The sequence below is a fragment of the Gymnoscopelus microlampas genome (genome assembly GCF_963454915.1).
Source record: "Gymnoscopelus microlampas genome assembly, chromosome: 17".
NCBI classification, from domain to species: Eukaryota; Metazoa; Chordata; class Actinopteri; order Myctophiformes; family Myctophidae; genus Gymnoscopelus; species Gymnoscopelus microlampas.
The window spans coordinates 3,165,546-3,183,048 of record NC_139954.1 but is presented as its reverse complement, the minus strand read 5'-3'; the positions used below and the strand labels follow the sequence as shown (position 1 = coordinate 3,183,048).

Genomic DNA, 17,503 nt, shown 5'->3' with positions numbered 1-17,503 from the left:
TGTGTTTGGGGAGGAATCAATTGGCATTTTCTTCAAAACACACCTTTTGACACACCTCAATTGCTTTATTATTGTCTCCGCCAGGAGACTTTGTTTTCACTTTCCGTCAGCCAAGCTAACATTGGTCAAGCCTCACGTGACACGTGACAATACGGTGAAATAGTGTGATCTGATTGGCTAGTGACGTATAACGGCCTATAAATACATGTGTCACTTTGAAAGAGTCTTAGCCTCTTTCAAAGTGAGGTAAGACAGGAATAATCACGAAATGGCTGAGAAATGGCGGAGCAATACATTATGTAGACACACTGGTGTCATCACAATATGTAATATAAATATCTTAGACAGGATTAATCAAGAACAGTACATTCCAGTACAAACTGAGATCACAGTTAATGACACAGTGCAATTAACTCTTATTATGCAAACTGAAGAAGCTTATCTGCAAACCAAGCTAACATTTAGTGGTTACATGTCGCCTTTCCGACAGACGGATAGGACACTTACACAGACAGGAGGGATAGGACACTTACACAGACATGACGGATAGGACACTTACACAGACAGGACAGATAGGACACTTACACAGACAGGACGGATAGGACACTTACACAGACAGGACGGATAGGACACTTACACAGACAGGAGGGATAGGACACTTACACATATAGGACGGATAGGACATTTACATAGACGGGACGGATAGAACACTTACACAGACAGGACAGATAGGACACTTACACAGACAGGACGGATAGGACTTACATAGACAGGACGGATAGGACACTTATACAGACAGGACGGATAGGACACTTATATAGACAGGACGGATAGGACACTTATACAGACATTGTGTCATGTTACTATGACACAGTAACATGTTCTATTTTTTGTAAGAATTAGAACATAAGAATTAGAACATTCCCAACACAAGTCTGCTGGCGGAGACTTGTGCTCCGAGGAGCACTTTTTCTAGTTATTATTATTATTATTATTATTATTATTATTATTATTATTACATTTATTATTATTATTATTATTATTATTATCGCACAAATCGGTACACTTTATTGCTGGACTCATGTAATAAACATGTATCAATTGGATGTTTTATACTATATGCTGGTTGGCTTTGAATGCCTTACTTTTCACCATTAGCTACACATGGTCTTGTGAGTCATCTGACAATGACTGTCAAACAAGGTTTTGAAATTCCACAATGTGTGTGTGTAATTAGCTTAAACGATCATTGGAAGGGAGCTATTTCTTACAGAAAATGCCATTCAAAATTGAAATAAAAATTTTAAGGACTTCTATAATAGTGCACTTGCAGGTGGTAGAAATACTGTATCCCCCAGCTCCCTGATGGCCTTAACCCATGACTTAAACAGCCTTGGCTAGGCAACCCAGTCTGGTGGAGATATGTGCTCAGAGGAACACACTTTTCTAGGTTTAGACTGAAATGAATCCCTTTTTGTTTCCTCTGCAGCCTCCTCGGTCAGTGTGCAGTGAGAGCTGTTCCCCTGGAACCCGTCTGGCCAGAAAGAAAGGAGAACCTTTCTGCTGCTTTGACTGCATTACTTGTTCTGAGGGAAAGATCAGCAATGAAACTGGTTGGTTTACATCATGTGGCTATGTACACTTAGTCCATGAGCCAGACAAGATTTAATTATCGAAAGAGTGGGCAAAACCAAACCTATATTAAATTGTTCATAGGTTCAATACGAGTAAATAAATATATGATAACCTCTCCACAGGAGTAGCTTTTTCATGGTTATCAAACATTTTGTAATTTTCCCCATACGTACACGACAGGTGAAAAAATGACAACATTTTAAAAAGAGTTATCATAATGAAACTTCCTGAGTTGATTACTTACATGAAGACAATGATATATCGTATTACATGTTTTCTGAAATTGTATATTTAAATATGCAAATTAGGCATTTAGTCCATGAGCTAGAGCCCCAAAATTGAGCCAGATATTGAATATTCCCTCGTTAAAAACCTTTGACTCCAACATCTTAACAAAATGAAATAAGTATGTTGACTCTGGCTTTGTCCAATGTTCCAATGTTGATTCTGGAAAGTTATGCAAATTTGGGCATATTTTCCTAATGCCTAATTTGCATATTTAATTTTTTAAATTTCAGAAAACTTGTAATACGATAAATCATTGTCTTCATGTAAGTAATCAACTCAGGAAGTTTCATTATGATAACTCTTTTTTTAATTTTGTCATTTTTTCACCTGTCATGTACGTATGGGGAAAATTACAAAATGTGTGATAACCATGAAAAAGCTACTCCTGTGGAGAGGTTATCATATATTTATTTACTCGTATTGACCCAATGAACAATTTAATATAGGTTTGGTTTTGCCCACTCTTTCGATAATCATTGCTCAATTTTGGGGCTCTGGCTCATGGACTAACTAGGTAAAGATGATACTGTATGTGTCTGTCCAATTAACATGGCCCTCCTTATTAGACTCTACAGAATGCACCAGTTGTCCAGAAGACTTCTGGTCCAATCCCAAGCATGACCAGTGTGTCCCTAAGGCCATTGAGTTCCTCTCCTACCATGAGGGCCTGGGTATCTCCTTGACAACCATCTCATTGCTAGGCACACTTATGTGTGCCATTGTCAAGGGAGTCTTCGTGTATCATCGAGACACACCCATTGTGCGTGCCAACAACTCAGAACTCAGCTTCCAACTTTTACTGTCACTCAAACTATGTTTCTTGTGCTCACTTCTGTTCATTGGCCGTCCCAGACTCTGGACTTGTCAGCTGAGGCATGCAGCATTTGGGATCAGCTTTGTGCTGTGTGTCTCGTGTATCCTGGTAAAGACGATGGTGGTGTTGGCTGTGTTCAAGGCCTCCAAGCCTGGGGGTGCAGACATTCTGAAGTTTTTCGGTGTGATGCAGCAGAGAGGAACAGTTCTAGCTCTTACTTCCATCCAGGCAATAATCTGCACAGCCTGGCTTGTGTCTGCCTCACCAACTCCTCATAAAAACACACAATACCACAGTGATACGATAGTCTATGAGTGTGAAGTGGGATCAACAGTTGGTTTTGCCGTGTTACTAGGTTATATTGGTTTACTGGCACTCCTCAGCTTCATCCTAGCATTCATGGCCAGGAATCTTCCAGACAACTTCAATGAAGCCAAGTTCATCACTTTCAGCATGTTGATCTTCTGTGCCGTGTGGATAGCTTTCATCCCAGCATATATCAGCTCCCCAGGCAAATATGCAGTTGTAGTGGAGGTGTTTGCTATTTTAGCATCTAGTTTTGGCATTTTGGTTTCACTGTTTGGACCAAAGTGTTATATAATGCTTTTGAAACCTGAGAGAAACACTAAAAAGTCCATCATGGGACGTGGTGCCACCAAGACGTAGAAATTCAATGATAGATGGTTTGTGTGTTTTATCAACACAATCTCATTAGCAAACGTACAATTGATAAGTAATGACCACATGACGAAAACGTGCATAGACTAAGTTAGGTTACTTAAGTTTAACAGTTTATTGAAACATAATGAGATGAATGTGGAACGGCATGAGGAACCCAAGGTAGGGTGAGACTCAGGGTGAGGGGCATAGTCTCGGGAGCTGGCGGCCATCGTTGCTCTACTCGGGGAGCGGTCGGTCGTCTCTGCTCCGTCACTGCCCCCCTGGATTCCTATAGAAATAGAGACTGAAGGAAGAATAGCGAGAATCGAGGAGGAAGGAGGAGGTTGGGGTGGAGTAGGGTGCTAATGAGTGAAGGCGGGAAGCAATTGAGAACGGGGAGTGGCCATGATAAGCAGAGAGTGGTCTCCACTCCTGAACCTGCGTTGTATACAACTTCATAATACGTAACATAGTATGTATTACGCATTCAAATATTTCAAATGTATGTATATTAAGTGTTTGAAATGTCTTTTCCTCATGCCAATACAAATAAAGCTCCTTTGAATTGAATTGTAACGTGCGGCCATGTGTGAACATGAATGAATGGGCGGGCCCAGCCGTTCTCAACGCCGCAATACGGGCACTCGGGGAAAAAAAACGGTTGTCCGAGCACATTCTCATTGAAATGCATTGAGCAGACGCCCGCTGTGGCCAGGTTTGGCGAGAACAGTCATGAGCGAACCTGCGCTCACAATAAAGCGTGCGCTCGCACACGCACACACACACACACACACACACACACACACACACACACACACACACACACACACACACACACATACACATATTAAAATTACGCATTTTTTAAAAAAGGGGGCCGTGGCCTAATGGCTCAATAGCCTACAAAAGTTTGTGCTTCAAGCCCCACAATACGGTTTCACCTACATGCATGCAAATTTGTACACACCTGTATCATGCCCCGACTTACAAAAATCTCTCTTGGAGCCATGACCTAAACAAAACCGGAAGTCGGCCATTTTGAATTGATAGTGGCGTTTTTGTGCATTTCATGCCATTTTCACAGGTTGTACTTTAACGAACTCCTCCTAGGCGGATTATCGGATCTGCCTCAAATTAAGTCAGAGTACACAAAAGACCGTAACAATGAAAAGTTATCAAAAGCTTGAGTTTTCGTAAAACGGCGTGACCGTGGCAAAGCGTCAAACTTCAACGCCAAACAGGAAGTGAAAATAGCCGATCTACAATTCCTATTGGCTGGGCTTTAAACAGAAATTTGCTGAGTACACATAGACGGCCAATACGGACAGGCTGAAATTGCTTAATTTCTTAATACCGGCCCCCTTCTGTGTTCCTATTGGCTGGGCTTTAAACAGCTCTAACTCCGGTTCCCAGCATCGAATACCTATGAAATTTGCTAGGTACACATAGACGGCCAATAGGGACAGGCTGAAACTGCTTAAGCCCCACCCCCTCTGTGTTCCCATTGGCTGGGCTTTAAACAGCCATAACTCTGGTTCACAGCATCGAATACCTATGCAATTTGCTAGGTACACTTAGACGGCCAATAGGGACAGATTGTAATTGCTTAAGCTATGTAGCCTAACTTTTGCTAGGTAAACAGGCTTGTATCGTAGACAGAACGTCGCGGGCCCGGTCATCGCTGCTTGCAGCAATAATAATTTAATATTATTATTAGGGCCCGAGCACTGCACAGTAGTGCGAAGCCCTATTGAAACTGCAAGGATTATTATTAGGGCCCGAGCACTGCACAGTAGAGCGAGGCCCTGCTGCAATGATGATTATTCTTTGCACAAATGAATCGTGTTTTTGAGGGGCAATAGGTGTGGGTTGCACACACATTACCAGTGGGAAAATTGACATATTTTAATCGTCTCAAAAAGAGACGTGGCCTAATGGCTCAATAGTGCCCCCTACAAAAATTTGTGCCACAAGCCCAAAAATACGGTTTCACCTACATGCATGCAAATTGGTACGCACCTGTATCATGTCCCGAATAAAAAAAAAGTCTCTCGGAGCCATGACCTAAACCATTTTCACGGGTTGTACTTTAACAAACTCCTCCGAGGCAGATTGTCGGATCCGCCTCAAATTCGCTCAGCGTACACAAAAGACCTTAACGATGAAACGTTATCAAAAGCTTGACTTTTCGTAAAACGGCCTGACCATGGTGAAGCGTCAAACTTCAACACCAAACAGGAAGACATTATTAGGAATGCTGGTAGTTTTAGTAACAACAGTAGTAGCAGTAGGACTGCCGGATTCACCACCAAAGATAGCAGAGATCGAGAGACACCAGATTTACGTTCTATCGAGGACGTTATTAAGTAAAAGGGTGAGCATGGAAAAGGTGAATCAACAGATTTCACATTTAACATCTTAAACTAGTTTCCACCAGCTGTGAATACATTGAAATAAAAAAAATATGAATTAAGAAATAAAAAAAATCACACCCAGTGTGAAGTGAGCGGTGCTATTTAAAAACAACAGTGGTCATCACAGTGATGGAAGCTCAATTTAAAAAAAAAGTATATTTTTTTAAGTGAGTGGTGATATTTATGAGTTATTAATGTCGTCATGCGTCTCGCTAGCCAATCACAGTACTGAGCAAAGGGTCTGAATACCAATCAGCCAATCACAGTACAGCGAAAGACACATTTTAGCTACGGATGGGTCCCAAACTCACTTATAGGAGCGGCTACACCGCTCAAAAAATGAGCTAAACTACAATAACTTCGATCTGGAGCTGTAACTCCATATTTGGGCAAGACTGACTGACATCTGACATATTGATGACATGACATATGGATGACATCATATTGATGATGTCAGTGTCACTCTATCTTTGGGCAAGTGATGGACAAGAGCACATAGACTTCTGTGTTGAGTATTCATTTGGAGCTTTGTGGAGTTTAAAGGGTTCCTCAGCAGGGATGTTTTACATTCATTATTAGACATTGTAATTGTATGACAACAGAAAGCATGGCTTCAGTAATAATCAAACCGACTCATCTACTATCTTGTATCATAAGGGCAGGCAAATGTCTAGACCTGAACTGGACAAGGACTTCCTTTGCATTTGAGAGAAGTTTTGTCACTGGAGAAGGAGACCGTAGGATCCCTAAAATATACACCAAAACTGGAGACAAAGGTTTTTCTAGCACCTTCACCGGGGAACGGAGGCCAAAGGAAGACCAGCTGTTTGAAGCATTAGGAAGTGCAGATGAATTGTCATCAGCCATAGGGTTGGCCAGGGAGCTGTGCACTGAAAAGGGCCATGCATTCACTTATCAGCTAGACAGGATACAGTGTGTTATACAAGATGTGGGCTCAAACATTGCCACCCCGCTGTCATCTGCACGAGAAAGTCACATGAAGAAAACCAGATTTTCCCCTCAACCAGTGGTGGACTTGGAAAGCTGGATTGATGAATTCACAGACAAACTCCCACCGCTCACCAACTTCATCTTGCCCTCTGGGGGTAAGAGCAGCGCTGCTTTGCATGTAGCTCGGACAATCTGTCGCAGAGCGGAGCGGCGTGTCGCTCCTATCGTGCGCTCAGGGGAGGCAGATCAAGATGTTGCCACGTTTTTAAACAGGCTGAGTGATTACCTGTTTACTGTGGCCAGATATGCAGCAATGAAAGAAGGCAACGAAGAGAAAATCTACAAAAGATCTGAATAAAGTAGCCTACATTCTGGGGGAAGGACAAGTGTGGAATATATACATTTGAATATGCCAGTTTGAAAGTGCTTACATTTGTGTTGCTATCACTGTGCTTCACAATGATGTTACATGTGGGACTTAAAGGAGAATTTTGGACTAAAGTTTTATTACCTTTTCTATGATGTTATGATATCTTAGCATGACTGGTACAGTAGAAAAAATTCATAACTCCACCCCTGGTCCGCCACAGCTTAAAAGCCCTCTAAGCTGCCTCATTCACTAGAATGGGGAATCTCACTTACAGTTGAAGCGGATAGGCCTTAGGTTAGATCACATATTTTAATAGCTTTTTTTTTTGGGGGGGGGGGGGGGGGGGATCTGATGTTCATAGTGACAGAACACTATGCAACCAAAAAACAAAACAAAAAAACAAACAGAAGTCTCGCTAGACGAGATTGAAATCTCGTCTAGCAAGACTTCTGTTTTTTTTTTCTTTTTGGACAGTGTTCTGTCACTATGAACGTCAGATCTCTCACAAAAAAAAAAAAAAGCTATTAAAATATATGATCTAACCTAAGGCCTATCCGCGCACCTTTTTAAGCTGTGGCGGACCTGGGGTGGAGTTATGAATTTTTTCTACTGTACCATTCATCCTAAGATATCATAACATCATAGAAAAGGTAATAAAACTTTAGTCCAAAATTCTCCTTTAAGTAGATGTATGACAAATAGGAGAGATATCACATTGAGAACATACAGGCAGACAGTGGATCAAATTATTTTGTGTAACTATACTTGTCAAGCCGGGAACCCCTTTTGGGGTTCTTGTTGCTATGTACAGTATATAGCAACATAATGTTTTTGTAATTTTTTTTTTCAGAAAACTTAGGTCAGGATTTAGAATTTTTAGAAGGTCCTTGCACACTGGTGTGTTTTTTAGGCCGAATATGGGAGCAAATTTCGGAGCACGTGAAAAAAGAAATCAAGCTCACGTTATGTCAATCACGTTTGCACACTTCCGCCGAATGTTTCGTTCGTATTAGGGTTTTTCGGACAAGGGTCGATTGCTTGCGTTTTCTGCAGCTGTCTTTCGTCTTTTGAGCAGTCCCAGGTAGCAATTCATGCCAGATTTTTAGTGTGACGACTCAAGGTCTCCACACCCCGCTGACCGGAGCGTCCGCCCGTCGGGACCCACGGTCTCCATGTGCCGTTCTTGCTCATCGTCTACCCGGCGCTGCGTCGAGTGCCTACTCGTGTTGTGTCCTTCTATAAAACGTGTATGTTCTATGTTTTCAACAAGCTTCATAAATTGATGAAACAATTAAAATGAATATCAAGAAGTTCTAAACGGCTTGCGCACATTATGCAATGAGAGAGCTCATCCACTATGCATGACTGGACAGTGGTGTAAAGTGACTAAGTAAGTGACCGGCAATACTTGTGCAGATCGTTTCCGGTTGTAGTACATTGGCAAATCTTGAACAGGACTTTTAAATGACCGTAGTTTTTTTGTAGGTCGAGTGTTAGGATTACACTCTTGTGTAGGCTGTGTTGAGGTAAGGGCTGCTGTACCTGCGCAATAACCGAGATCTTGCATGTAGATCCCTACGAATGGATGAATGGACCACTATAGTATAGTTACAAGTATAGTTAAAAAAACATTATGTTGCTATATGAAGCATAGCGTTAGTTCATGCAGGACACGGAAGTCGTGCACGCCAAAGCTGTAACCAGCGGTCAGTCAGCTGATGTGAACATCAGCTTTCTATTCCCCATTCACAGCTCAGCTGGTCATTACGTCACTCATTCATACTCCAATCACAGCTCACACATTAGCAACAAGGTTCCTTTAAATATGGTTCGAATTCTCTAGGCTCTCCTGGTCTTGCTGCCTGACCACTTCTGCTAAGCTGCTGGGGTGCATTTCTCCTTTCCGACATGTCGCCTTTCCGACGTTGACGAACCCTATACCTAACCCTAACCCTAACCTTAACCGCACGCGGAAGCCACTAGTCGGAGTAGTGAGATGTCGGAATGGAAGGAGCACCCCAAGCTGCTGCTGCTGAGTTGTCACCTACTGCCCGAGGCGACAACATCTGCGATTCTGCGATTATCTGCTATCGTTAAACCAACGCTTCATTCGGGGTATGATTATTAAGTCAGTTATAGTACTCACCATCTCCTGGCTAATCATGGCTCACATCGGGCAGGAGAATGGTTCCGGTTCGGATGACTGTGTTCTGGACACCCAGAACGAGAACGAGGAGGATGAGAGGGGCGATCCAGAACTAGAAGTTGCTTCTCGGTGTAGTTCCCGTTTAGCAAAAAAACGTCCACTGATCAAAGACTGGCCAGTGACAAAGATCCTCGAGTTTCTGTATAAACACAGTATCTCCGCCCCACTGGGGATAAGTCACGAAGAATGATTCTATTTTTTCCTGGCGAACGCTCAGGTGGGCGATCACTCGGTTCCTTCTACTTCTTCCTCCAAGAAATGCACCTCAAAGAGAAAGAATCCCTCAGTTCCAAATGGTAACAGTATTCTTCATCAGTGTTTTCAAATAGCCTAGGCTGTGTATTAACTTCTGCTCCTTGTGTAGCCACCGTGTCTGCTGCGAAAAGACCAAGCGTCACCGATGAGCAGCCAGACGACCTAGTCCTCGTCGCGCTGAGGGGAATCCAGTCATCCCTTACGGAGATGGATGCCCGGCTTCAGGTTCTCGAAAGACCAGCTACTGCTTCAGCTAATGCTCCAGTTGCGATCCAGGATGTTCCCGGCCTCAGCCGTGCGCAGGCGTCAAACAACGCCGCCCCGACATTCGACGCCGCGCCGCTAAGGACGCTGGGATCTGCAGTCCCAGCAGCGGCAGTCGGAGTGCCTTTTTTTCCACCAGCAGCAGCGATATCTCCCCATCTGAAAAAACAGATTCTTGCAGGTAACGACATCAATCTCGTAAAAATTCTGCTGTGCTCAGCTGAAGTGTCATATAGATTTCTGGTTGACTGTGGAGAGGTCTCAGTCATTCTGAAAGAAAGCGATCCCAGACTGTTAAAAAACCTGACCATGCCAGAGTTTAACTTTTGGCGTCTTCATAGACATTATATGCGAAATATATCCAGAGCGCAGATTCGAGTTTGATACGTACCTGTCTATCATTTCCGACTTGGCTATATCATATGGAGGTCACCTGTTTTATGAATATCACAAATCATTCTCAGCAAAGGCAGCTTTATACATTCAGAAATTTAACCAGAGACTGGACTGGTCCATAGTGGACCTATCGATTATAAGTCGTCACTTCACAGGCCACCAAGCTCTCTCCTGTCCAGTGTGTGGGTCTTTCACACACACTGTAAGCCTCTGTCCTAAGACTTTGAGCGAGAAAGCACAGTTCACCAAGGCAATCAAATCTGAGGATCAAAGAGAGAAGGTGAATGTTAAAAAATCGACTCCACTCTGCATTAATTTTAATGAAAACGTGTGCAGATATGCTAACTGCAGGTTTATACATGCTTGCAGCTATTGTGGAGACGGCCATCCAAGGTCCGTGTGTCCCCGGCGCTCCCGGCAGTTGAAAAAGAAGTGAATAATAAAAAAACGGCGACTTCAGTCAATGTGGCTGAGCTGGGCAAAGCTCTGAAGAAGCATCCAAATCGGTGTTTTGTCAATTATTTAATAACTGGACTGGTTCATGGGTTTTTCGCTGGGTTAAGTTACCTTCAAAATGTTTCTCATGTGTGTCACAATCTTCAGTCAGCGTTAAAGGAGCCTGACGTAGTAGATAAGCTGCTGGGAAAAGAAATAGAGAAAGGTTTCATGATCGGGCCTTATGACGATCCACCGTTTCCCAAGTTTCGTATTAATCCAATAGGTATTGCAACCCGAAAGTATTCAGGGAAAAAGCGCTTGATTATAGACCTTTCAGCCCCCCACTATGATAGTGCTCCGAGTATTAACAGTTTAATTCCTTTGGAACCGTTTTCCTTGTTCTATGCTACAGTGGATAATGCAATTCAGTTTATCAAACTCGCTGGTAAAAGGAGCGTGGCTAGGGAAAGCCGATATAACGGATGCATTTAAAGTCATGCCACTACATCCAACTCAGTGGCATTTGTTCGGGGTTAAATGGAGGGGTAAAGTGTATTTTTCAGTCAGACTAACCTTTGGATGTCGTAGTAGTCCGTCTATATTTAACACGCTATCAGAAGTGCTTTGCTGGATTCTGTTGAATAATTGCAAGTTGCCATTTGTTCTTCACCTACTGGATGATTTCCTTGGTTACATGGCGCCTTTCCGACATGTCGCCTTTCCGACGTTAACGAACCCTATACCTAACCCTCACCCTAACCCTAACCGCACGCGGAAGCCACTAGTCGGAGTGGCGAGATGTCGGGATGGAAGACGGTTACCGATTTCCTTGTGGTTGATTATCCACACGCCCGTCCAGATCGTTGCATTAATGATTTGAAGCAGGTGTTTAACCATTTGGGCGTGCCTCTCTTGTTAGAGAAAACTGAAGGTCCATTGGAAATGATTGAATTTCTAGGGATTAATTTAGACAGCGAGTGCATGCAAGCATCTTTGCCCCTCGAAAAATTAGAGCGCATTAGAGAAATCATGAAAAGCATTTTGGAGTCAGTCACAATTTCTAAACGTGAATTGTTGTCTGTTCTAGGCCATCTTAATTTTGCTATGAGGATCATCCCGCAGGGTAGATCATTCATTTCAAGATTGCTAGATCTGTCAAAAACGGCAGAGAAACTCCAAGATATGGTCACTTTAGACGAGGGTTGTAGGTCCGATCTCAGGTTCTGGTCACTGCTCTGTGATAAGTGGAATGGTATTTCATTCTTTTATAATGATCATACAGAAACGTCAGTCTCCCTCAAATTGTTTACAGACACAGCTCCTTCAGTGGGCTTTGGGGGTGTTCTCAATGATGATCAATGGTTTGCAGGGGAGTGGCCAAAAGAACTGTCAGATCTGCCGTCTCAGCTACAGTCCATAGCAGTGATGGAACTATATCCCATAGTTGTAGCCTCCATTCTCTGGGGTGATTTATGGTCAAGAAAAAACATCATGGCATTTTGTGACAACGACGCAACAGTCAATATTATTAATAAAGGCCGCTCTGCTGTTCCCTTTATTAATAGGTTTGTCAGACGTCTAACCTGGTCTAGTGTAATGGGCAATTTCACGATCCGAGCAGCTCACATTCCAGGGTTAGAAAATAAATCGGCTGATTGTTTATCCCGCTTTCAATTTCAGGCATTCCGGGATCTCTGCCCTCACGCAGCTCCACAGGGGCTGCGTTGCCCAGACTTCGATCAAACGATCCTAGATTAGAGAAAAAAACTCCAGTCTTACATGAACTCGGCAGCTCTCTTCATGCGCCAAGGATTGGCAAAGTCTACAATTAAAATGTATGATCTGGCATGGTCTCATTTCTGTTCATTTTGTACTGCTTTTTCTATTCCTGTTATGCCTGTCAATATCTCCATGATTACTGCTTTTATTGTTCACTGTTTTGAATCCCGAAAAATGCAGCCTTCTTCCATCAAAGGTTACATAGCAGGCATTCAGTTTCATTTTAGATGTACAGATCCCTCTGTATGTAGCCTCCTCGGGAATCCGGCTATTTGCCTCCTCTTCAACGGGCTTAATAAAGAGCATCCACCAACTAAGGATAAGCGCCTTCCCCTTACATTACCTCTTGTGCACAAATTGGTGGCTCTCTTAAGGCAGGGGTGTTTTGGTGTTTATACAGACTCATTACTGGAAGTGGCTTTCTTCACTGCTTTTTACGGGTTTCTCAGGTGCGGGGAATTTACATCTAAATCAGATCGTTTCGATCCTCTTCATGATCTTGCTATCTCTGACATTTCGGTCAAGGCTCATATGTTTTCCATTCATCTTAAACATTCTAAATCAGTGCTATATACTGTACATAGCAACAAGAACCCCAAAAGGGGTTCCCGGCTTGACAAGTATAGTTACACAAAATAATTTGATCCACTGTCTGCCTGTATGTTCTCAATGTGATATCTCTCCTATTTGTCATACATCTACTTAAGTCCCACATTCGATCCTCTTCATGATCTTGCTATCTCTGACATTTCGGTCAAGGCTCATATGTTTTCCATTCATCTTAAACATTCTAAATCAGTGCTATATACTGTACATAGCAACAAGAACCCCAAAAGGGGTTCCCGGCTTGACAAGTATAGTTACACAAAATAATTTGATCCACTGTCTGCCTGTATGTTCTCAATGTGATATCTCTCCTATTTGTCATACATCTACTTAAGTCCCACATGTAACATCATTGTGAAGCACAGTGATAGCAACACAAATGTAAGCACTTTCAAACTGGCATATTCAAATGTATATATTCCACACTTGTCCTTCCCCCAGAATGTAGGCTACTTTATTCAGATCTTTTGTAGATTTTCTCTTCGTTGCCTTCTTTCATTGCTGCATATCTGGCCACAGTAAACAGGTAATCACTCAGCCTGTTTAAAAACGTGCCAACATCTTGATCTGCCTCCCCTGAGCGCACGATAGGAGCGACACGCCGCTCCGCTCTGCGACAGATTGTCCGAGCTACATGCAAAGCAGCGCTGCTCTTACCCCCAGAGGGCAAGATGAAGTTGGTGAGCGGTGGGAGTTTGTCTGTGAATTCATCAATCCAGCTTTCCAAGTCCACCACTGGTTGAGGGGAAAATCTGGTTTTCTTCATCTGACTTTCTCGTGCAGATGACAGCGAGGTGGCAATGTTTGAGCCCACATCTTGTATAACACACTGTATCCTGTCTAGCTGATAAGTGAATGCATGGCCCGTTTCAGTGCACAGCTCCCTGGCCAACCCTATGGCTGATGACAATTCATCTGCACTTCCTAATGCTTCAAACAGCTGGTCTTCCTTTGGCCTCCGTTCCCCGGTGAAGGTGCTAGAAAAACCTTTGTCTCCAGTTTTGGTGTATATTTTAGGGATCCTACGGTCTCCTTCTCCAGTGACAAAACTTCTCTCAAATGCAAAGGAAGTTCTTGTCCAGTTCAGGTCTAGACATTTGCCTGCCCTTATGATACAAGATAGTAGATGAATGGACCCTGCCCCATACACATTTGACACTAGCTGATCAAAATTGTCCCAGTCAGTATGGAAGACTGCTCCATCAGGTTGGCTCTTGACAATATCAGACTTGCTTATCAATCACTTTCCACAATTGAATTTGCCAGAGCTGTTTCAAGTTCAATTGAGTATGTGTATGACTCACAGTGGCCAAGGTTATTGATCAGAGTGGTGATGCTCTTAGACCTGAAGCAATGGAGTAGTGTCATAAGTAGCAAGATGTGTTTTTTCATCTTCCATTGTCCTGATGTAACTACTCTGCAGATGTCTTGGGAAATGGAGGTTGCAAGACTTTCCTCCCGATATGATGGCTTTCTCGATTAGGAACAAATTGTAAAACCTCTGTCGGAATCTCCTGATTTGGATCTGGGAGATCATGAGCTGTAGGGGGCCATGGGATTGTTTCAGAGTTTTTTAATGCTTTTAAGATCTTCTTGTGAAGGTCATGGCTGACCTCTTTACTCCAATCAGTAATTCCCATCTCATAAGCTGAACGAACTGTCTTCATTGATTCTTGGGATTTACTGAATACTAATGTGTCTTTGTATGGGCAAGATGCAAAGTCAATACTATCTTGGAGATGAGGACAGCATTCAATTTTTTGTCTCAGGTTATGGCTTGTTATCGGAGAAGCAGCGCCTTCTCCAAATTGTTTCAATGTATCATTATACAAAACTGCAAGATAAGCAAGTTTGACAACCTGACCTTTCTGAATAACTTCCATTTTTAGATAATCACACACCTGAGTGAAAGCTTTAGATCATTGCTCTCTTGATAGTAAATTCAGATGCTGCATCTGTACTGACAGGCTGAGGTGCTCGCTTTACTTAAGTACTGCTAGCGACAGCACACATGAAATTGTGCCTGCTTAGCAAAAAGATCAACTCCCCTGATTCTGCGTAACAAATCTTCATCTCCTAGTTGAATAGCTTTTGTCTCAATATATTTGTATGCATTTGATTGGAATTTCCTCAAGCTATATTGCCAGAAGCTTTCTTCACTGTGCCACTTTTGCAGAAGATGCAATAATTGCCAAACAAACGTGAAGAATCCACATGCTCACGTTTTGGTCTAGTAGAATCACTTTCTGCTCGGCATGTTCTTGCTAAAGCACGACTAGCATAAAGGAAAAATGCGCGTCGACAGTTTTCATGATACCAACAATCTGAAGACAATTCATCAGAAATTGATTCACAAACATCTTGCATACCACCACAGTCAGATATTTGTGTCAAAAGTTAGTTTATCGTATCTTGGATTTCATGAAATATAGTTAGTGGATCAGCCTTAGAAGAAAATGCTACAAAGTTATCAAGGACTTTCCCCTTGCAACCATGCAAAATGCAATTTTCCAGAGGTGACTGGGGTGGTGGCTGATTCTTCTGCTTTGATGAACTCTTGCAAGGTGTCCACTCTTCATCGTCTGGTCGTCTCTGTGGCATCTTGACTGCTTTATATATATAGGATTAGGAAGTATTAAAGATGCTAAATTGACATGTTGTCCTTTTTTACGAGAGGAGAAACACAAGCGAAAGGGAAATGAATTGTTAACCGGACTAAGTGACAGGTTGAGCAGAGGATAGATTGAACCCAGAGCTAGGAGCAGAAGACACGGTGATGTTGTTAGCAGTATGTAGCAAAGGTGGGGCGGACGTGAGACTGGCAGCTGATTCAATCTGGAGTCCAGATAGCCTGGTAACCCCCCCCCCCCCTTCCGGAAATCTCACAAACTGCTGATTGGCTGAAGGGGAACGAACTGCTGATTGGCTGAAGGGGTTGTCAGTCAACGGTATTACTCCCGCCCAGCTCCAGCCCACAGCCAAATTGCCTATATAGGCCTGTAGGCCAGACCAATTCCTGAAATCAAATGCAAAAACTCGGCTGCTGCAAGCCGGTTGCTGCGGCGAGGAGTGGAAATAGCACGGGACTCCGCGTCTGACATGACAGCTACGTGCTATCTGACCTTAACGGAAAGCACAAATGAGATAAGGCAGGAGGAGGTGTCCTTTTAAAGGAACGCTGTCATGAGCTAGGCCGATCTGATTGGAACGGGGCCAACTGAGTTGATTGGAGAGGAATGTTTGGGGTGGCAGTTCTGTTCAGTCTCCCAGCTGAACTTAGTAATATATCATTAGTTAAGAATGTTATTCCAGTTACCTAATACATGAATTCATATGCGACCATGTTATGGGCCACACGTGGTGTGTTGGTAGATCTTTTTTCGGTTGCTCTGATGACCAGGATGAGTGCTCATAGGATTAGCGAGGAGAGCCGGTCTCTGGTACTGCTTGTTCCAAAACATCCATGTGATACTGTAAATGACTGTGTGTTAGCCTGGTCTCCCAAGTTGGACTGCCTCACTGGATAGGCCCGGTGGTCTCAGGTGGATCCCCAGGGGGGTTCATGACTCTTATCATTACTTTGTTACTTGCCCCGGCTAATAACATCACAGAGTTAATTAAGATGTATTCATTAGTTGGTTACTAGATCTTTGCATGCCAAAGTAAAGCCACAAGAATTTGATTATTAATGACTATAATTCACATTGAATTAACTCATTGGCTGCCAGATTTAAACATCATCTATAGCTGCCCTTGCCAGCGATTCCGAGCGTTTTCACTAACCTTTGAAAAATCATATATTATTTTTCACAACGATCCACCGGCGATCGTCTCATTACGCGTACAGGGGTCTCGGAGAATCGGAGGGGAAAAAAAAGCGTGCCTTTCCATTCCATAGTTGTGGGCAGTTAAACGTTCCTTTCTTTTGCCAAAAAACAAAAGAATGCAGAGAAAAAGAAATCACTTTTATAAATCCTATAATACTTAACGAAACCAACTCCATTTTGTTATGATCACGTGATCTTTGGCTGTGGTCTTCATCATCATCATCATGATTCACAGGTTGCGGAACAGCGCCCTCTAGCGTAAACCATTGAAAACACCACACACTCGTCAATTTGTCAATGGCAGTGTGAGCCTCGGGCCAAATGACGAGTGCACTCGTCAATGGCAGTCAATGAGTTAACATACATAACATGATTGATGTGACAATAACGTTGATTCTGATTCTACTGTCAGCTCACGAGGAAAGGCAGGTTTGTTTTACCGGATGGCAGGGGAAGAGAAGTGCTTGTTTAGGTTCACTCTACGTCCCGTTTTAGTCACACAACAATTATTTGCACTTGCTTAAATGCTCCCAATTACAAGACAGCCAACCTTCTGAAACTGTGACATCTTTATTCATAACAAAACATGTAAAAATACAT

General features: G+C 42.9%; 2 protein-coding genes and 1 long non-coding RNA gene across 3 annotated transcripts in view; 1 reads left to right on the top strand and 2 right to left on the bottom strand.

The window, feature by feature from the left end:
• The window catches only part of LOC311065093, a 442,153-nt gene that overhangs the window by 196,921 nt on the left and 227,729 nt on the right, over positions 1–17,503 (bottom strand). The gene's annotated exons all lie outside the window — the stretch shown is intronic.
• On the top strand, positions 6,419–7,120 carry LOC311064156 (corrinoid adenosyltransferase MMAB-like; the record flags this gene model as incomplete). Its single annotated transcript, XM_084083941.1, has 1 exon — positions 6,419–7,120. One exon carries the CDS (start codon positions 6,419–6,421, stop codon positions 7,118–7,120), a length of 702 nt encoding a protein of 233 aa, XP_083940067.1.
• Positions 13,531–15,677, bottom strand: LOC311065122 (corrinoid adenosyltransferase MMAB-like; the record flags this gene model as incomplete). The annotated part of the gene is made up of 2 exons (XM_084085339.1): positions 13,531–14,125; positions 15,598–15,677. 2 exons carry the CDS (start codon positions 15,675–15,677, stop codon positions 13,531–13,533), a joined length of 675 nt encoding a protein of 224 aa, XP_083941465.1.